Source organism: Hippocampus bargibanti, linkage group LG18, assembly GCF_051943395.1.
Source record: "Hippocampus bargibanti isolate YZ-2025 linkage group LG18, ASM5194339v1, whole genome shotgun sequence".
Classification (NCBI taxonomy): Eukaryota; Metazoa; Chordata; class Actinopteri; order Syngnathiformes; family Syngnathidae; genus Hippocampus; species Hippocampus bargibanti.
In genome coordinates, this window is record NC_142751.1 from 7,797,669 (window position 1) to 7,820,995 (window position 23,327).

The following is a 23,327-nucleotide window of genomic DNA, read 5'->3' on the forward strand; positions in this document are numbered from 1 at the left end:
CTCATGGAAGCCGGTGGAATGAAGGACACCATGTTTGGCAGTTTATCTACAGCAAAGGGTGTGCAGCATCCAACGTTCAGTCTTTTGAGGAAATGTGCTATTTACCACATTCCTCGGTTCATTCCACATCTCAAGTGTTTACCTTTCCTTGCTTGAAAGATTCTGAGCTGTATTTTTTCCCTCAAGGTGATCTATGACGAGGTTTTCGGACAGCGAGAGCCATACATGATTTCGAAAATGAGGCATTTAGAGAAAACAGCAAAGTCGAAGGTCTTCAATGCTCACAGACTTAGAGAATAGAACAGTATTGGGAACTTGGGGGGTGGGGAAACTTCAAATGGTACTTATGATATACAGTATGAGCTGCCCCCAATGAGAAAAAAAAACTCAGTAAAAAGGTTCTGTGAAATTCATAGTGAACATCAAAATAAATGTTGGCACACCATTTCGGCCACGTTAATGGCAACTACTTTCAAGACACATCAAATGTGTTTTCTTATTCATTTTGACTGCACCTGAATTTGTATTCATGCGAGCACATGCAGCCACAAGGGAAATAATGGGGAAGGTTTCTGAAGATCATTGGCCCCCTGCTGTTTTAATTTGGGGGTGGGGGGTTAAGAGCAAACCAGAAAAATGGCATCCTCACAATTCTTTGAGTACTGTATTTCCTATCTTTGGCACATACACACAAACTAGAGCTCAAGCAAAGCAATCAAGTTGCATAAGCGTTGCCTTGTTTTTACTTTCCCCCTTCCCGCCTCACAGAGAAAATGATGACAATAAGGATAAAATGCAGGGGTTTCAAGCCAAAGCATTTGATTCCTTTGCCTGATTTATCCAACCGTTGTTCCAAGAAGACAAAGTCAAGTCGAGCAATCTGAGGAAGCATTGACGCCGCCGCCGCAGCTTTCAGACACGTATCAGTGACATGAAAACGGGCTTAGCAGTGAGACAGGTGCAAAGACATAAGACAAAACTGTCATGAAGACAAAGGATGCATGATGAATGAGGACTGTAGAAAAGAGACGAAAGACGAAAGATGAGGGCCAAGTGGTGTCAAGATGAGACAGCGCAGCTCTTGGCACATGCGTGAAAATTCAGTCACTCTTGCAAAATTCATGTGGAATTGGAAATTATTTATAAATCACCATCTAATTACTGAGTCCTGTAGAGTTTTGAAATCATCAGATTTGTCAGGGAGAATTGGCTCAAGCCCCAATACTAACTGCCTTTTCTAACCCAATCCTGGGCAATTAATGTTTGTAAAGTTACCACGTAAGAAACCGAAACATTTTCCAAGCAAGATTACTTCAACTTGTCCATATTTTGTATATATTTAGAAACATTTTAACATGGGTATTGATGGAACACTGTAATTAGTAGAATATATGTTTTAACTACATTATGAGCGAAGATTAAAATTACATAATTAACCCATTCGCGGCCATTCCTCAATTTATTTGGGAATTGAAAACCATGACATATAGAGCGCCATTTCCGAATGTGTTCGGGTTTTAGTTTTTCTTGCGGGGGGTGCCTATAAAGCGCTGGTCAGACATCTGACAATGTTTTTTACCATTGACAAGGGGGCAGCATTTGCTTTTTGTCCATGTTTGCGCTTTGTTACAGGTTCAGCTGTTGTTAAAGTGCTATATAAACCGATATACGTATATGTATTGCATTGTATTTTGGACAGCCACCCCTATATTAAGCTCAGATAACTCCAGCGACCTATAACTTAAGAATTAACTCTTTTTTTCTGATGAAAGAAGAGAGTCTATAGCTTCTTACGATGCATTGAATGTTTAAGTAGCCCTAAAACTCAATATTCTGGGTTAAAATAACACAAACCCTGGCACTGGAGTGTACACATTTTTGCACATCATCTGGTAGCGAATGAGTTAAAATTTAAAAAGTAAAACGGTTTTATGCGCCGACTGCCAACTCATATTTGTCGTTCCTCCATCAGCACTCCAAACTCAAAATACGGTAAGCAAATTGGTTGTCTTATATTTTTGAGACTCATGGATAATGACACCAAATCACCTTGGGCTTCTTCCTTTTTCTATATAATAATTCTGGTTATATTAAGACTAGCATTGACATTTCCACAAGTCTCGTTTTTTGGGGAGTAAGGGATTGCTGTTTGAAAAATGGTAAATATAAAATGATAGCAAACCAGTAAGCTCATGCGAATGTCACTCCCAATACTTGCAGGGAGAAGAAAGATGAGTGAATAAAGGGAATGGGCCCAGGTAGTGTGTCTGCTTGTGTTTGCTTCAAATTGTTCCCTGTCAAAGAAAGAAAAGGACGGCCGACAGCCAATTCCCAATAATGTGGTACAACCGAGCAGTATCCGTGCTGGGATTTACTTCACTGACCTCAACTTCTAATATTTTTATGGGTCGCAAATTAGAAACTGGCATGCTCCAGGGCACCCCAATGTTTTTTGGTGTCACCGGGGGAGGGTTGATGGAGGGGATTTTCTATACTATTGCTGGCACTCTCTTCCTCTTCTTTTAGGGGCAGAGAGCTCTTCCTGCCACTCCCGAGGCAACTTGCACAGCGACGACTGCTCCCAAATCAACAGAGGTCCTGCGTTCAAATGCAACTTTGAGGAGCAGTAAAGACATTCTTGACATGGAAACACAGATGGCATATTGTGTCAATCTAGTTTAAAAAGTGTGTTGACATTGGACTCCATTTTTTTTCCTTTCCCTCACCCAAATACACTACATTCATCCATCCATCAATCCGTTTTCTGCTGCTTATCCGAGGTTGGGTCGCGGGGTCAGCAGCTTCAGTAGGGAAACCCAGACCTCCCTGTCCCCAGCCACTTCTTTCAGCTCTTCCTGGCAGATCGCGAGGTGTTCCCAGGACAGCTGGGTGACATAGTCTCTCCAGCGTGTCCTTGGTCATCCTGGTCTTCTACCAGATTTATAAATGCCCGGAATACCTCACCATCCTAATCAGATGCCCGAGGCACCTCATCTGGCTCCTCTCTATGTGGAGGAGAAGTGTCTCGAGTCTTCACTACATATGCTACCGCCCCAAGCAGGCAGCTGAAGACATTTCCATAGATGTGTGCAAAATAATGACTACTGAATACAACCGACTCTTGGGAAAATAAAATCCAGACAATATTCGTCATAATCAAATGCTCAAGAACAAAGGACTTGACTTATGTCCACAAAGAGTGGCTGCCTTTACAGCAGTTCCTAAATTGTTTTTTTATTATTTTCTTCTTCCTTCCATAAGATCGTTGCTGTGAATTAAGAATGTATCCAATGTGAGATAAAGAAAGGTTATATCATCATCATCATCATCATCATCATCCATCATCATCACCATAGCTTGTCTGTATTGTGACTTTTCGTTGGTGGACCAACTCAGATTGTCAAGTGACCACTACAAGTTCTCGCACAGTGTATTTCCTTCTGGCACATGGCTATTGGCCTCCTGAGGGCAGCGAGAAAAGTTAGACTTTAGACCAGAGCAACAATTTTGCAACACTTCCCAACTGAACTCAACTAAACTCGACTGCATTTCTCAAACACATAACTAGCAGTGGTTACACTCACACATCTCGCACTTGGTCGGACAATCTCGACTCAATTTCAAGGGAGATTCAAACACGCCATCCCCATCCATGTCTTTATTATTCTTTCCTCCACGACAAAGCATGCGATTAGCGCGTTGTGTCTCAAGTTTACACATGGCCTCTCGTCTGCCAGCACCTACCTCCATTTGGAGGTATTCAAGGTCTCGTCACTGTTTACGTGGCATGGATCCGGAGCTATCTATAGTTTGCTTCTCTCACCACGGGGACCGTGCTAAAATATGGATTGTATACCTTGACACTTAAGGCAAGCCGACGAGAATGAAACAAGCGCAAACCTGCTCCAGACAGGCGGAATGTTCACATTGATAAACACAAATTATCATAGCTCATTAGAACCTGAGATGATGGCCAACGCGGAACGACTCACGAGAGGAGCTAATGATAGAAATTATTATGACGGCCAAAGCAAATCATACAAGATATATATGTATATGATTCATATCCTTTTTTTTTTAACCCTGCCTTAAGCTTTAATTTCAATGTTCATTTTCTTAATGCCACATTACCCCGTGTTTAATCAGAGGCCTTCCAGGACAAGAACGTTATTCAATTAATAAACGAAAGTCCATCTTGGTCCGGAGGGAGGTATTCTGCTGCTTATGCCTGCATCGGAAGGGAAAGTAGTCAAGCAGAAAGCACAACGGTTCAGCCTTCGAGTAAATCGGCATGCAATTTTGATGGTCTTTATAAGTGGTGCAGTGCAATTTTAAAAGTTAAAGGGATCAGATAGACATGTGCCGGTCTCAACGAAGACGTCGGTAGTATGCTGACCAGAGCCCCGTGACGAGTAGGTGTTGAATGCGTGACGACCAAACACAGCTGAGCCTGTTTGAATTCTGTCGGCAAGCAAATCGGTAGCATGTAGACACTTGTGCATTTCTGCAAAGAACTATGACGCATTGTAAACATGTTCCCTGTGGAAGATAAAAGAGGATCTTGCACAATGTCATGACGGTGATTTCAGTCGACCACGACGTGGTTGCCCAGAAGTGTTGTATGCATCCTTGGGGATGATTCTACACATTTGACATTGGCAGCGACCATGCTGGGTGCAGATTTCAAGACACTTTACTGGTAGAATAGTTTTGGCCTGGGGCCCTCATGGGGAAAAGCTGTTCAGATAATAGATGGATTATTTTTTTTTTTCATTTGGACCAAAGCCATGGTCTTTACTGCTCTACCTATTCGTGATAAGTATTTATGGAGGTTAAAATGAAATAGACTTGGTATTTATACCCAGTGAATGGCAGATATCTATTCTCAGTCTTAATCCTTGTAGTATGTGTTACAGAAAAAATGTCACGTAAGGGTTTTCAATTATGAAAAAAATAACACATAAATTAAAAAAGTGTAATATAACTGGTTCACGCATTCGTGCACCGATAATTACAAGTTATAACCGGATAACATGATAAGCTGTCCCCTGCAGTGATTGCTGTCACCGAAAGTGTTGACGTTGTAATTGGATGTTTTAGACCATGCAACTATACATGCACACAAAATAAATGTCAATCTAAAATTATTTGACGACATAAACATAAACACAGCTTAGCATTAAAATTAACATAAGAAATAAACAAGGAATTCCATGAAAATGCCCTTAATTGTATTGTGTTGGTTCATATTTATTTGTTTGTTTGTTGTTTACAGCTACACTGTCTCTTTAGCCTTTGCAGTGAATTTTACACATATTTCCCAACTCGTGTAAAATAATGACAGGTTTTCATTGTTTGTGTATTAATTGCGCTTGTGTCCTTTGAGGTCTGGAAAATAGCTTAACACTGCCTGGGGGGAGAAACTGAAATATGACTTTGTGTGCGTTTGAAAGATTCCGAAGTCAACAAGAAATGTTGTGAGTGGGGAACTTTCCAAGGCATGTTGCAGCGGAAATGGAGCGCAGAGACATTATGCAAATATAATTGCAATACGGTGCCAATTTATCACGTACCCAAGATGATTCATCACATCCATAGACAATTAAGTTAATTCAATACACTGCGAGGCAGCATCAGTCTCCCTGTAATCGCAGGTTGACCAATAGCAGGTTGCAGGAAAAACACTTTCATGATTTATCCGGCGACCATCTTTTATTTCGAAAAATGATGGCGAGCAACTGCATCGCTTACATGTGAAGCGAAAATGGAAGTCATTTTTGAAGACTGTGAAGGCAGTACTTGGGCTTTTGTCAGCATGCCACCTATTTTTTTATGTTACTCATTTCTCACTTTGCATTATTTTCTTTCCTCATATTCTGTGACATCGAGGAACATTATCAGTTCCGGCCTAATTACTGTTTGAATTGAAAGTATGAATGAATAAAGAACACACGCAACTTACCAATGTTGTATATGTGACCTAGCTTAAAAAAAGGATGTATGTGGCAAATTGTCTTCTAGCCTCAATAAGCCTTTATAGCAGCTCCTGTATTTTGTTTTTCTATTTTTTTTCTTACCTTTCCTCTTCCTGTCATAACTTTGCTGCTGTGAAATGTAAAATTCTCCACTGTGAGACGAATAAAGGTACATCCAATACATGCAATGAGGGAAACCTGTTTTTTTATAATTTTAATCATGTACAGTAAAGTCTCGTTATATCGATATTCAAGGGAGTCCGAAAAAATATCGATATAACCGGGACTATCGATATATCCGACCCTGTTTGCATGTAATTTTCTCCATGCGTGCATAGAAATAGTATCGATATAACCGGGACTATCGATATATCCGATATCGATATAATGAGACTTTACTGTATTTTTTGTTATTGTTTTTTTTCTTCTTTTGCACCACCACCTCCCATTTTCCAGACAATAGCGCCTTCTTGTCAAATGTGTGCACCGTAAGACCTTGTGGACATACTATCCCAAAGGAGATGTTGATCTCTACAGCTCCTCCGAGGTGATATATGTCCTCCTTTATGCTTCTCTGATCAATATTGTTTTGCCTGCCAGTTTATTTGGTGCCTATTTATTGAGACATTTGAAGTTGTGCCATGCTCTATGGATTTTTCGATGATGGATTGGACAGGTCTCAGTGAAACATAAAAACTTCTTTCTTTTCAAGACCAAATTCTACTCTTCAACTTTATTGCTGACCGATAGCTTAGTTTGTTCCTCCACACATGAACAACAATCACATGTACTGTACTGTATTTGCTTAACACTCTTAAGCGTGCGGTGTGCTTGTGAGGATGGAAAAAGCATCCCACACACATCTCCATCTACGAAATCAAGTCTTCTCCATCCAGCTAGATGTCTGTCAGAAGACCAAAATTGATTTTTGAACGGCAGTATGGTTCACTCGCAGACATTGAATATGTGCAGAAAACTCAGTTGTACTGGAAGGTATTTTTATTCCTATATTTTGGTTTGCCCTGACCATCATAAATCTGATCTTGGATGGGGTTATTATAAAGTACACATTTCTCACCACTATACCTCGACTTTCTGGCAGCTTGCTCTTGACTGACCTTTATTTTATTTGCATACTTCCTCATTCAACGCATCGGATGCTCTATCGTGTTTGGGGTTTTTACACTGTGGCATGCAGAACGATAGAACTCATAAACGTTTTCACACTAGTGTGTTCAGCAAGCCCCCCCCCCACCACCACCACCACCACCCAAAATGTTATTTATGTATTTATGGATGTGTGTATTCATGTAAGTATTTATTTCTTTATTCATGGTTAACAGTTTTAAAATGAAATTCTCAATTTGAGCATCTTCACTTTGGATTGGATTTGCCTTTATTAGTGTCGCAGTGGAGAAATTCACATTTCACAGCAGCAACGTGACGAAAGGAATGAAAGTAGAAAAACAAAATACGTACATGAGCTGATGGAAAGGCAGGCACTCTTTGTCAGCTCACTTTTCCTCCTGCCATTATCTTTGATTACGCAGTGGCCTGTCTTAACTGTGCTGAGCTGATCTCGCTGGATTTTCACAGCATAGCAAGAATCTTATTATTTCTCCTTGTTTAGATGGATGGATGGATAGACAGAGTAGATAATAATAATAATAATACAGTAAAGTCTCGTTATATCGATATTCAAGGGAGTCCGAAAAAATATCGATATAACCGGGACTATCGATATATCCGACCCTGTTTGCATGTAATTTTCTCCGTGCGTGCATAGAAATAGTATCGATATAACCGGGACTATCGATATGTCCGATATCGATATAACGAGACTTTACTGTAATAATAATAATAATAATAATAATAATAATAATAAGTAGTAGTAGTATTGTTATTTTTATTACATTATTATAAAAACAAAGACACACACACACACACACAAACACACACAATTTGTAAACGTTAAATATCATTGCTGCAAGGTTCAGCCAGATTTTTTTGGGTGCCCACTATCCCCTCCCCCCATAATTAATTTTATAATGCTAGCCAGTAGCAGCCAACACGAACTGACTTGATCTTAACGAATTAAAAGCCCTTAAAAGTGCAGCAGACGTCGGTCCAGAGAAGAGACAGTTCACAGTTATCACCTGGAGTCTTGAGCTAATTTCGTTTTCACCTCATCAGGATGAAGATGATGACCTCGGATGCCGTTGCACGGTCAGGAGTTTAATTCCAAAGGAATAAGTAGCATAGACAATAGGCACAGGTCATTTTAAATGGGCATTAGTTTTTTTTTCTGTTGTGATTGATTTAGTGTTTTTTTAGAGAAGGGGTATCTCAATAAAGTATGGAGGTGACACTAATGTACAGGAAGGGCAACTGCTCTTTTCTAAATAGTCTCTATTCACTCAAAACAAGACTGATCAAGTGTCTTGGGTGCCAATTTGGTTACCTGTTGGTGAGAGCAATTCCTCATTTTTAACAACAGACGACCAAGAGTTGCCATTTTGCAGCAATGGTCTGGAATCATTTTCTTTCTTTATATTATTTATTCAACAGCCAAATGCATATCAATTTGACAGACTCATTTGTTGAGTGTGCGACCATGGTTTTCACAGTCCCCTGTGTTTAGAAGTGTGAAAACATTGTTGGTGTAATTTGATGATAATAAACAGATGTGTTTTCATTATAGATTCATGAATAAACCTTAGCTGGAGAGACACTAAAAGGCTTTGAAACTTGTGCTCCCTCAATAGTTCTGAATCCCAGTGCTCGTGTTGAACCCAGCGACTTCAGGCACGTGATCACTGTGAGCACAGAACACAATTTTTTGAGTTATAAAGACTACTTGCAGTTGCAAACTCAAAACCCCGATGTTGATAACTCCTTTCTAATTACCCAGTTCAAACATCTCCGGCACCCAAACCCATATCGCACGCCTCAAAAAATGTGTACCCAGCTTGGAGGTGATAAAATAAAATAACAAAAATGAATCAAAGGGAATACGACAGTCCTTTGGTGCGGTGCCTTAATCATTACAAACAATATCACTGCATTCAGAGGAACAAGACAGGAACTGAAAAATGAAAAAAGGCAGCCTGGTATTTCAAGGCTTGCATCTGGGTTGCCGTGCTGTGTAGATCAGCCACTGGGATGCAAGCTAATTGCCCCCTGACTCAAATGCCACCCCCTTCATGCAGAGTGCAGATAGGGAAGCGGAGGCATCAAATTAAACGCATTGCGTTCCGGCTCTCGGAAAATGCCAAATTGTGCATCGGGGAATCCAGGACGGGCTCATTTAGAGTGTCAGAAAAGTGGGAGCTCATACGTGTATTAGACCCCTTAAGCGGAGTGTGCATATAACAAGATTTCTGCTTGTGTTAGGGTTAGGGTGAGGTTTAGAATATCTTAACCATATCAAACCGACAAACAGTTGTTCTTCATTTTATATATTGTCTGATTATAGTTTTTCATGTAAATTTGTACGTGTGCATGGCCGCAAGTCCCGAGGTCTTTGCAGTTACTGCGTGTCATTTGGTTCAAAAGTATCCATTTAAAAATATACAATTTTTAACTCATTCACTGCCATTCCCAAATTTATTCGGATATAGAAAATAAATTACCGTTTTTTTCCAGTTTTGTTTTTTCTTGCTGGCGTGCCGATAAAGCGCTGGCCAGACCTCTGGCATTTTTTTTTTACGTCAGATAATTCCAGACCCATATAATTTAGGAATTATTTTTTTAATGAAAGTCTAAGGTTTCTTATGCTGCATTGAATGTTTATGTATTCTCTAGGTCCTCGAATTTGAGTGACCATGACAAAATCATTGGCACTGGAGTGGACATATTTTTGCACGTCTGACAGTGAATGGGTGTTGCGATGAGGTGAGTGGCTTCTTGTTGTCATGCAGCCCAGTGTTTGAAGAGGAACACATCAAGATCATCTTGGGTTGTCCAAGCGCCATTTCATCGGCAAGGTGGCAAATTCGACTGTTGCATTAGTACAGCAAAGCTGTGCATACAGTGGATACATCGGCAAACATAGAATGCTTAGTTAACTCATTCGCTGCCATTCCCACATTCGGGAATTGAAAAGAGCGACGTGGAGAGCCATTCCCCAAATTGTTTGGGTTTTGTTTTTTTTTTTTTTTTTTTTTTTGCGGGGGTGCTTATAAGGCGCTGGTCTGACCTCTGGCCATGTTTTTTTTTTCCGATAGCGCTATACAAATCAATATGCATGCATTATATTGTATTTTGTACAGCCGCCTTCATTTTAAGCTCATATAACTCCAAAATGGCCATCTCTCTATGGACTTGATTTCTCTTGTCTAGAGAGTTTCAGGGGCATGTGCCTTGTAAAGTATTCATTGAGTGACTGGATTTTCAAATGTGAAAGCATGATGATGCTCACGTGATCCTATGTGTTCATTTTATGCAAATAGAAAACCAGGAGTGTGTTGCGTCCTTGTCTATGAATCTTATTTCCCTCAACCAACAATTTCAGATTTGATCATCCTTACACGACTACACAAGCAGGAGTGCAAGAATAAAAAGGATTTTCCCTAAAGTATCACTAAAGTCTGATTCAGAATGACAGAAATAAACCGGCCTCCCTCTAACTCAGTCAGCTACCACTTCAATTATTCAAGTTCAACCGCGGAGAGAAGTGCCCCACTTTCAACGGGATATCAACAGATGCCACAAACACAACCAACCACTAGAAAAAGCAGTGAGGGCATTTTTGCCTCCACTCTTCATAAGACCCTGATGACATCTTCAAAAAGCAAGAGCAACAATGTCCTCGGTCACTTGACATCAACACTTTCAATTAAAGCTCATGTGAAAGGCGTATGTATTTTACAGAGGCGGTATTTTGAACAATTCATAGACACACCTGCCATGCGATGCCACCTCGTTATGTCATGTATATTCGACCTTATGATAGTTGTAAGTGATTTTAGATGCTAATGTCATCAAACAAAAAAAATTAATAATCGCCTCACATTTCATTAGATCAGCCCAGCGTGCCAAGTGGCAGGCACATCAGTCCATCAGTCATTATTTCAGGCCGGACAAATCTGTCGTCGTCGTCATGGAAAGTCAATGGGCGTCGAGAATATAGTTACTATATGACATACAGACACAACTGAAGTTCGACAATTGAACCAGGGTATTGCCATTCAAACCTTTATGCCAAACATTCTTCTTTTTAAATGACAGATCCATAACAAACACAACGGGAGAGCTGGAACTACAACTAGTGGGAAATTGCAATGTCTGGAACCAATAGATTTCATTAATCATGGAAACTTTGCTAGGTGCCCAGAATCCCGACGAGTCACCACACCTGAGCATGCTCAATTCCCCTACCAATTGCCACAATTTTAAGTGTAGCTCTGGTGAGGGATGTTTATTATTATTATTATTATTTAAGTCCTATGAAAACGTCTTCACATGAAAATGGCAAGTACCATAAAACTGTTTTAGTTTCTAAATAAAAAAAAATAAATACATTTAAAATATGAGAAGGTGTTGTTGAAATGTCAATGATAGATAAGATTTGTGAGTGACTTAGGAATATCACATTAAAAATATATCCAACCAGCAGTCCCTCTATAATATAGCTGATAAACAATGTGAAAATACAGATTAATGAGCAAAAGGTTAGTCTTACACCCTGTAACGACATGAGGTGAAATAGTATGCAAAAAGGAGAGTTAATTTAGCATTAGCGTAAATAGTTTTCAGTGGGTGGTGTTGGGGCTAAAACTGTGCGACCAAATGTGAGCAGCACATGCTGTGCAAGCAATCAACGGGGGGGTGGTCTTGATCAGAGCCAAAGTTAAGCATCCAGGCTGGGCCATCTGGGAGCTGGCGCCACTGACTGTACAAATCATACCCACGGAAAGAGGACAACCACTGCTAAATTGACATTTTAAAATGGGAATAAAATGATATTCTTGATTGATCACTCAGGGGAAATTTAAGTGTCATAGTAGTAAGATGATATTAAGAATGATACGTTATACAATTAAATACAACTGTAATAACAGTGTATAAGGCGCACCAGAATAGAAGGTACATCCCAATCTATGGTGTATTTACATACTTTTTCCATAGCGTATAAAGCACAGGGTCATCTTTTGAAGAAAATAAGGGCTTTGTGGTGCATCTTATACACCGGATATATATTATATAATTTTTTTTCCCCAAATATGAGGCAAACCACATTATAGTCACTACATTAGAGGCTGAGGTTACACATTAATTCTTCTCTAGAGGGAAATAGAGTTGGTGGTTACTGACAGGAGTTGCAAGACCTGTTGTGGCTTAATATTACTTCACATCTAAGGTGCACCTGCGTATCATGCACAGGGTCATCTTTTGAAGAAAACTAAGGCTTTTGTGTGCATCTTATACACCAGAAAATATGTTTTTTATGACTATAAGGAAATATCGCTAAGATTTTCCACGCCAATACATTTTTAAGTTATGTCCAATGTGGGTTGTGGAAAACATGTTTTAGTGTTGCACTGACCTCGCTTGTCGAAAGAATGTATAAGGTCATCTTGCTTGATGTCCGTGTGGCTTCCGTAGCCAATGCCAACGCCGTAGTCCTCCTCGATCACCTCATCGGTCCCTCTGTCATGCAGCTGGTTAGGAGTGGAGTTGAGCGAACGGACCGCAGGGTCATCCTCGTCACCGTCGTAATCGTCCAGGATGGGCGTCTCTCGGATGGGCACGCCGATGACGGAGCTGCCGTGCTGGTGCGTGTTTCGCGAGCCTCGGTAGGTGTCCCGGCCCTGGGGGCCGAGCAGTACCGAAGGGATGTAGTGAATCTCGTGGGTGGCCTCTGTGCTGGCGCTCTTCTGGGGGATCCTACGACGCTTGCACCATCGGTGGCGGGTGTACAGCACCAGGGTGAAGAGGAGAATAAGAAGGAGCAGAGCAATGAGGCCTCCCTGAGGAAAGAGAACGGCAATGTATTCAAATCAAAATGTAATATATTTTTTGTAACGCCAGAGGAAATGCAGAGTCAGACGCTTAGTGGGTGCATAGAGAAAAGAAAAAACATAAAGGATCTGTAAATAAAAACCTGCATTGGGATCCTGATCGGCACAACATTTAAAAATGTAATCTTCATCAGGAAAAACAAAATCAGTCCCCTTCCCATACCCAACTCGTGCTTGTATGGATGCCCATAAATCACCCGATGCCGATAGGGAAGGCGGCCCTCGGACGAATGATGGCGGGGACAAACGCGTTCATTAATCTCCCTGTGGATGGCAGCTTTGGACACAACTTCCTTCTAAGTCACACTCCAATATCTTTTGAAGAGCGACAACAACACGTTTGTATGACCACGGCACATGCATGCATACTAATGTAGTGACCCAAACTAATACATAAATGAATAATCAGACAAAAAAAAACAAATACACAAAATAAATGAAGCAATAAATAAATAAATATCATAGGATTTTTTTTCATGCGGGTGAGCGGCGGCAGCCATTCGCACCAGCGTTCACTCTACCCGGTAAATGTCACAAACACAGAAAACCAAAACAACCTGTTTGTTCCTTGAGTGAGACATAGCGCTCGCTTGCCACAGTTTAATTTTAGCCGTCATTCTGTCTGAAAGCAGATAAGTCATGAGCTTTGTGCTTCTTCATAACTTACTTGTAGCACAATTTCCTGTTCAGCTTTGAATTCATTTCTTTGTTTTACTTTCATTACAGGTTGAATACAGTCGGCCTTTGTTCTCAGATCTCAATTTCTAACAGAAAGTGAAATTAAAGGGACGACTGTTTGCTTCGCTCATCTTCCATGGACTCCCCAACCTTCCACGCACACCATTTGAAAAACAATCAAATTGGGCCACAAGTGACCTTGCTGATGGAGCAAAATGACCGCATGAAACCAAGAGCTGCTTCTCAAGTGGCGATTACCTCCAAGGGCTAAAATTTGTTTTACCACATTTTCGGTTTGTATAAAATGCACCGGAGTATAAGGCACACACCCAATGAATGGTGTATTCTCAAACACACATGAAAAAAAAAACTGGACCCACACATTGTAAGTAGCACAGCCACCTTATGTCCAGTCAATACTGTTACATATATCAAATATGCTTTTTATATTGTCTGTGTAAGCTCTCAGTCGTACAGGAGTGGTCCATCGATGAAAAGGTTTCTTCAGCCGTCATCTGTACTTTTTTTGAAGGTGTCGGACGTTTCGCCTCCTATCCAAGAGGCTTCGTCAGCGAACTAGTCTTACTGGTCGTATCGGTCCTATTTATATATCCCTAATGTCCAGACAGGGCGGCGCCGGACACAGCTATGATAGGTCCCTACTCTCAGGTTGGGGGGAGCAGGGGACCACTCCCTGTGGCCCCACTGATTGTTCCTACATTCCTGACTAACGACTGGCCTGTTTGCCCCGCTCCCTCCGGTATCACCTCATCAGCATTACGAATATTGCCTAACCTGTGTTGCCTAAGCAGGCTATTGTATAAACGATCCAAATTGAACCTCACCCCACCAGACCGGTTTAATGAAGGATTTAGTTGTTTTATGAGAATAGCTTCTTTTACTCCCTTTTCAAACCATCTGTTCTTTTGCTAAGTTCTTTTTATTTGTATATTGTGTTTTTATAATGTTCACTATGTAGAGTAATTTTTATGAAACATTTTTGTGTATTTGTACATTTCAGTCTCCTGACATTTTCTTTTGTGCATACAATACTGTTTTCTCTTTTGACCCCCACCCCTTTCAATTTTGCTGCTGTAGATACATTTCTCCATTGTCGGACTATTAAAGGCTTTCTGATTCTTATTCTGAAACCTTTTTCAATATATAAGGTGACCCGAACTATAAGATGCACCTTTCATGAAAAAAAAGCTTTGCAAATATATACATATATAACGTTTTTATTTTTTTGAAAATACACGGCAAACCACATTATAAGGCACTACATTAGAGGCAGAGGTTAAACATTAATTCTTCTCCAGAGGGAAATGAAGTTGGTGGTTGCTCACAGTAGTTGCGAGACCTGTTGTGGCTTAATATTACTTCAAATCTAAGGCGCACCTGCGTATAAGGCACAGGGTCATTTTTTAAAAGAAAATTAAGGTTTTTGGGTGTGCCTTATACACCGGAAAATACGGTAATAGATTTACATATGTGTACTTGTCACGATTGACAACACCAATGTGATTGTTTTTTTTCCTGATTTGGAATACCATAAAAAACAAACACTCGATAAAAGGAGTGTTCTCTGTTCAGGTCTTATGGTGCAGCACAATCCGAAATTCCACGCAAGTGACTAAACTACTTTAATGGTGTCGTGAAAATGTAATTGCCCTCAATAATCACATGAAAACCACTTGTAGGTTATCAATATAAAAAAAAATCTCATGAAATCTAAGCTCAGCCATGCTGCTCCAAACACTTTCATCATCTGGCCTGTGTAACCTTGAAATATTCCGTTTTTCGAAGTCACCCGGTATTGTCGTATTCTGTCCAAAATGATGACGCAGATGGTCATCACCGATTGGAAAGAACAGCCTGCCACAAGATCTATTGCATTTTCAGATTGTGCTGTCCTTTACATGGCGCACAGAGCTAAATTTCCCCGCAGCTCTGTTTGGCAATGACGATCGATGTGTTGATAGAACACCAGAAGAGTAAGCGGCAGACTAGCTCCTCGCAAATGCTCTTGTCAAACTTGAATTCGCACGGTGGGACTGCATTGCTTTGTTGCAGAGGAGCCACGAGTAAACAGGCAATAGCCAAGCCACGACAATGGTCACTGTGCCAATTCGGTGTGAGAGTGCACTGGTGTTTCAAAAACTGCAGACTGTGGGGTGAATCACCACAAAATCCTGCTAAAAATAGCCACGGTGTAAACAAACCCCAAAAACAAGAGGTCCCCAAGTTGTGTAAAACATCACACAGTTCAATTTGTTCTGTTATTTTCTTGTTTTTATTTGTTTATTTTTGTTTTTCGCCACCACTAAAGCTGCAGCCATAGCTAAACATGATATTATTGATGTCATCCCTCAACTAATAGAGTGTGATGTAAACCTAAATACAGTTGGAGGGTGGAACCACTAAATCACCTGTGTCAAAGTCATGGCCCAGGGGCCAAATCTGGCCCGTCGCGTCATTTTATTCGGCCCGCTAAAACAAATCAATAAATTCCATGATGAATTAAAATTTCAAATTGTCATATGTAAACCACAATAACAGTCATTTTTTTACTTCAAATTTGAAAACTAGTTATTCAATCATTTGTTGTGCGATCCATATGTAATATGTGCAGGGCATTAAACATTCAAATGACTTACCCAAAGTCATAACGGCCCCTGAGAGGAAATGAAACTACAATGTGGGCACGGCAAAAAATGATTTTGACACCCTTGCACTAAATGATGACTTGAAATCTCAATCAAGCAAAAATATGTTTGTTAATTATCATGCCAAACATGTGACAATGCAGAAAAACAACAACAAAGAAACAGAAATAAGGATTCCTCAACAGTAGGAGTTGATGAGGGAACACCCCACCCGATGTAACAACCCCTACCCACCTCCCGCCATCCCAAAAGCAATCACAGTTCTTTCAAAGTCTCTCAACTCTATAATAGGATGGAATTTTAATGTTCAAATATTGATTCTTCCCATGCCCTTTCTTAATTGACCTTTTCTCACTGCTGGAGAAAACTTGACTTTTAAATGCACAGCCGTGATATTTCCTCACGATCTAAATCCTTATATTTATGCAGTAATGGATGTCAAAACAGAGCACAATGCTTTGTTGGTTGATCGCCATCTAGGCACAATGGAGACTCCCAGTAAGTGTCTGCCCTCTCGCTTTAGAGGGAGATTGACTGGCATGGCTAGCTCCACCGATGAGGTTTCGTCTATTTCTTGTTTTTTGTTCTTAGTGGGACTTTTTGAACACACGTTTCTCATGACTGCTTCTGTTTTCTCATGGAACAGGGAAGATGTCCTCTTGCACTCGGAGGGGTGTGTGAAACTGATTCCAACAAAGTGTGTTGAATTTATTTGGAATATTCCAGGGCCAAACCAGAAGGTAGTTTGCTGTATAAATATGGATGTGGGTGTGCCCTGTGATTGACTGGTGAGGAGTGCATGGTGCAGTTTGCCATCAGCCAGCTCAGATATGCTACAGGCATTCCGCTGATGATAAACACGATCAAGAAAAGATCATGCCGGAAAGAAAATGTTAAAATAGAGAAGACTTCCGGCCCTGTGGCATTAACATAATTTGAAATTGTACATACGTAAATTGGGATGCCAAATTATGATAACAAAGTAGTGATGTTGCGACATGAATAAGTGTAATGTAAAAACACTTGGACCCCAAATATGAAGAAATCGGATTCGAAAAATATATTAACAGGCATATTCAAGAGTATATATAGTTTTTTCAATGGGTAAAATGTCCATTTACTGAGCCGAGTCAGGCCACATGAAATGTATGATGATTAAAAACAAAATGTGCCTTTTATTCAAAAGACCAACAAAACAAAATATAAATGTAATCAAAATGTATATTTTGGGGGATTAAAATACAGTTATAGCCATGTTACAAAGACAACCAGAGGCATTTTTTAAATGATAACCAAAATAAGGCTCCTTTAAGACTTCAGTAAAGTTGGGTATGACAAATAAATTAGCAGGGATCGAGGCTGTGTGACTGGAACTTGATACAGCACCAAAAGTCACTCGACAAACTGTCCATCCGTCCAGCCATTTTCCAAAACACATTTGCCGAAAGCTAAATATGTCTTACTGAATACATCCACATTTCCTTTTTTTCCCCACTTTATCTTTCAACATGATTCGCCGGGACCCTCACAGAGGTATGCTGGAGTGGCAGGTGCCTCAGCATCTGCTCTCTTCTCTGTGTCCAACCGCAATGACAAGCTCTGGCACTTTAGCCGAGTGTTCCCATTCGGCCAAATCACCTTGGGGAAAAGCAAGGCCGTCCATCACTCGGCATCACATGATCCCATTTCGTCAATTTGTTCAGCTGTTAGAAGGTGGAATGCAAACCAAAAAGAAAGGTTCTAGTGTAGATTCATATGTTCCATCGCTATTTGTAAGGCTAAGTAACTTGATGGAAGTCGATTTGCGAGGCCATGCAAATTGCAGTACTAAATACAATGAGCAAAAAGCCAGCGCACAAGGCCAAGATTATGGCGCAAGAGAAAAACTGAATGGAGACCCTCCTCCCCGCACCCACTGAAATTAAAAGATCACCAATGCTTCCAGTGTTACATTTTATTTCTTAGAGAGAGAGAGAGAGAGAGAGAGAGAGAGAGAGAGAGAGAGAGAGAGAGAGAGAGAGAGAGAGAGAGAGAGAGAGAGAGAGAGAGAGAGAGAGAGAGAGAGAGAGAGAGAGAGAGAGAGAGAGAGAGAGAGAGAGAGAGAGAGAGAGAGATCATAAGAGAGAGAGTTGGGTGCACGTCATTGTTTATCAATCACCTGTTATTGTAGTCATTGGTCGAGAGACCATCTTTAACATTTCACTAATAAAATGTAGTAAGACTTTCAGACTGTTAGCATGCATTGGTAGGTGATTCTGTTTTGGTTAGCAAAACCAGAAAGAGAAACTTAAGGTTAAGGTTACGGTTTGTCATAGTCATCCTTGTTTGTTGATATGTGTCCTGACTTTTGACCGGTCCGGTACATCTCCACCAAAGAAGGCTTGACATAAGCTTTAAATACACCATATGAACAGCACCGAGGGGGTGCAACAGCCACTAAATGTAGTACTGACACCACCTTGTGTGTTAGAATTGGTTATATACACATGCTAAAAACATCTGTTATTTCATTTCTACTTATTCTTATCAATTAGTAAGTCCATATATGTATGTAGTTTAGTTATTTGCATATGTTAATTAGTATACATGTACTCAGCTTGTACATAGTTACTGTAGAAATCTAGCTGTTATGTTTCAGTCTAATAATGAATATTCATGATTGTATCTAGCAGGTGACAGGTCCTTTCCAAAGTGACATCACTCCTTTTGTTTATAAATGTCTGAGGCGAGCTCCCTCTCTCTCGCTCTTGTCTCTCTGTCCGTTGGCCTACCTTCTCCCCTGGAGAACATCCTCTAGCTGCCTGATAATAAATATTCCTTTTTTTGTATATCACCTTGCTTCCTGCTGATTTAATATTTAGACGATACAAATGGAGACATTTAACCCAACATTGTGCTTTTCATATTGCAGTATCTGTCAGCATGCACATCGGTGACATTTCACAGAAAGCTGTGATTAGAAGGGCAAAGTCAATGTTTATAGCCGTGTCACAAAGGGCCAATGCTCCAGCATGTTGATAACAAGGCAATAAGAGAGCCTGGACAATGAGCCCCTTGGGGTGACTTTGATTGAGAAAAAGAAAAGGGCATCATTTGTTATTGCACCAAATCCAGAGAGTGAAGAAATACACACACGTCAAAAGTTGTTTGCACACCGGCACACGCAATTAGCTATTTGAATTTGTGACAGATCTCCTTTGATGTGACTTTGAGAGTGATTTATATAATTGGTACTGCTTTTTGCTTTTTGAAAGCTGCTCTGGGCGATGTCACGCTGGGCTGACCTTTTAGCATGAGCACATCCATGTAAGGGGCATCTGAAACTGCTTGCTGGAGTCCCAACACTTCAGTTTTTTAGTTGCCATGGAAATTTTGCAATGTTGTCAGCTACATGTGAGGACATCATGTCTTTCAACTGGGTGAAGCAGCAAGCTGCTCATTGCTTTGCAATTCTGTCATCGATATTTGGACAGATGCATCCCAATTGCTGTTTTTTGTTTTATTTTTCTGCCTTCAATCTCCTCACAGGGAGAAATTGTTTTAACTGCCGTGCAAAAAAAGCACTCAGATAAACAGTTTTTTAGCATAGCCTGGCGGAACAAATCTGAGGTAAAATAGAACTAATATTAAGCGCCATATACAAACAAATGAACATTTTTCTCTATTGGTAATGAGGTAAACAATAAATGATAGTGCTTTTGTTTTGCTCCATGCAACGGGTTGAGGAATGAGGCATCCAACCCCAAATGAAAGAGGACAGATGTTTCCATTTGGCAATGGGAGCCTTAATGTTTGATAGTCGAGCACATCTGTCTTCTTTAGCATATAATGTATTGGAGGTGAAAACGAATTTTCAATATAGGTTCTTTGCAAGTATAAGGCAGGATTATTATTGTTATTATTATTGTTATTATAATAACAATTGTTATGATTAGAATAATCTTTATTGCCAAGTATGTAGAACACACAAGGAATTTGTCTCCGGTAGAACACGTTGCACTAGTATCATCATAAGAAAAATGGAGGCTCTATACAGTACAGGGATATTAACCAATAATATATATATATATATATCTCCGCTATGAACAACTTTATAAATTAAAAGTTAACATAATTGTCAAATAAGGCAGAGGTTTAAAAAAAGGGTCATGAGATGGCTCCACCAAAAAACATCTTGAATACACAATTGTGACTACAGGGTGCAGAAATATGGGATAAGCTTTTACAGTCCCCAGAGACAAGTTGATATAGCAGCAATAGCTCCACGTTTAATACCTGACCCAATTTTTAGTCTCTTCCTCTATGAAACTCAATCCCTCCAATATTTGTATTTGGATTTGTAAGAATGCAGAAGGAGCCAAGGACTATGTTATCACTTAACGTATCTTCTCCATTGCAGAATATAAACACAAATAAAGGACAAAGCACCATTAAACTTGATACACTCAAGAAAGTGCATATCCGCCAAGTTCGAAAGTTACTTTTCACTGTCCAGTTTGTCATTCTGGGGCTAAGGCAGGCCCTTCTCTATCGATGTCTTACTTCTGACCTACCCCCTCCTCACCCCTGAAGCCAAGCCGATGCGACAGCAGCACCGTCCTTGAAGCCATATCAGAGGACCAAAGCGCATGTGCCTTCTCAACTCGGCCTTGGCAGCAGCTGTGAATGGTGGGATGCGTGCCAGCAAGCATCTGTGGGATATACCCCCCTTTGTTTTCACCACAACTACTAAATGAAATCAGAAAAACAGAACCCGGAGAAAATCATGACGGATACCCATGCTGTCGTTAAGTGAGGTGAACAGTGCTGCGAGAACGAGATGTGTGTCCTCCTTGTGGACTAATGATGGAAATTAGGCTTTCCCTGCAGCCCCAGGTGTACTGTTGTCATCATATCAATACTCAAAGGTAAGGAAACAGATATGTCGTGAAATGAGACAGCTGCTACATAGAAAGTCTGGTTCATTACAATACCAATTCCAAACAAAGTCTAATTCCTATCCAATTCATAGTTTGTTCCCAATCAAACCGAAATCAAAGGCGAGTCCTGTCACACAACGCACATTTCATAAAGGAGACGCATATTTCAGGCCTTGAATGTAGAAAATTAGACATTGTGACAGTATCTGCTCCAGGCTACATTTGTATTGAGGAAATCCCACTCAATTCACAAAGCAAGATAAACTAAGGGAGAAATTATGCGATCATCCACAAAAATATGAAGGCACTTCATGTAACGTGTGAATATGAGAAATGAAAGCGGGGCTATTACTCAGACGTATTTCTTGGATCCGCGATGAAAGCTAAGTCTTTTTTCTATTTCTTAAAAAGCCACTGTGACTTCCAAGAGGAAACCCAAGGAGAAGGCGCAATGAGCCACATTCAGTGTCCCAGTAGATGACAGGGCCACTGTAATGTCACATGTTGTATCAAGAGAAAAGGGAGCACAGTCAGTCATGCTTTGCATGAACGACAATCAAAGGGGGTAGTTTCAAAATTCATCACATTTCAGATATTAAAAAAGATGACTCGCAAAACATGTTGTCATAAAAGAAGCGCATTTTGAGAGTAATTTCTTGATTGAATGTATGTTTTGATTTGCTTTCTATGAGTGGATAACACAATAAAACTGTTGATTATTTGTTCATTTATTTATTTATTCATGTATTTAAATATTCATTGTACATCGTTCGCTTGGGGTTCGATCATTCATTCATCCGTTCATTTGTTCGCTCGTTCGCTCATTGAAACGGATGAACGGGCAAACAAACGGACAAACGTTCGTTCGTTCCTTCGTTGAACATTCTTCCGTCTGTTCATGCATTCATTCATTCATTCTTGTACAAACCGATTTGGGTCAATATGACAAAGCACCGATTCACGTCAAAACAAACGATGCCGTTTTCCTCCCCAAAAGTGTGTGCTTTAATTGTGCAGCAGTGAAAGAGTTTGTAATTTTCCATGGTGCACTTGAAAGCAGCAATGGATGCATGCCGGCAAAATTATGTCACCCTCTTTCTCATTGTTGACCCCTCCAGTGCAGCTGTTGTTGATTTTACTAACACCAAAGCAGCTGGCAACGATCATCACGAGTGGACCAACCATAGCCACTGTGAGCTTTTGCCGAAATAACGTCGAGAATCGTGCTAGCAAAATGAAAGTAGCTGCTTTTGAGGGCCATCACTCAAATAAAAACCCTGCGCCTGTGAGAGGATGATTTAAGCCAATAGCAATTTAACAAGCACATGTGAGATTTACGACACAAACAATCGCGGGCCATCGTCGCAGTCTTTATGAGAGCTGCAAAAACTTTAATCGTAAGCCATATAATGCTACTTAGGCAGTATAAATAATGAGCCAGAGCATTCAAAGTAAAAGAGCAATAGTTTCCGTGCATATGACATCCACAAAACCGTACTGATCGATTGCCTCGTAATGGCAATTGTAACAAAATGATGGTAAAATCAATGTTTGTGTTGCTATAACTAAAGTTTAGTGACTTTACCAACAAATCATTCACTGACAAATGTGCAAAAATATGTCCACTCCAGTGCCAGGGTTTTGTCATTGTCACTTTAATTTCAGGACCCAGAGAATATTGCATTTTAGGATTACATAAACATTCAATACAGCATTAGAAACCATAGACTCTATTCTTTCATCAGCTAAAAAAAGAGTTGATTCTTAAATTATATGGGTCTGGAGTTATATGAGATTGAAATGAGTGTGGCTGTCCAAAACACAACGTAATACATACATATTGGTTTATATAGCGCTTAAACAACAGCTGAAGCTGGAACAAAACGCTAACATGGAAAAAGGGAAATTCTGCACCCTTGTGGCAAAGAAAAAACTATGCCAGAGGCCATGGCCAGCGCTTTATCGGCACCGGAGCATAAAAAAACGGACACATTCAGGAATGGCGCTCAGTCAGATTTTCAATTCTCGAATAAATTTGTGAATGGCAGTGAATGAGTTAATAAACCA

The 23,327-nt window shown here is 40.2% G+C and overlaps 1 protein-coding gene across 5 annotated transcripts in view; it reads right to left on the reverse strand.

Moving 5' to 3' along the window:
- astn2 (astrotactin 2) overlaps positions 1-23,327 on the reverse strand; it is a 287,375-nt gene that overhangs the window by 117,961 nt on the left and 146,087 nt on the right. For all 5 annotated transcript variants that reach the window (XM_089020242.1, XM_089020241.1, XM_089020239.1 and 2 more), the window contains one exon: positions 12,523-12,946. In XM_089020242.1, the coding sequence (XP_088876368.1) occupies positions 12,523-12,946 (424 nt within the window). The remainder of the gene's footprint in view (positions 1-12,522; positions 12,947-23,327) is intronic.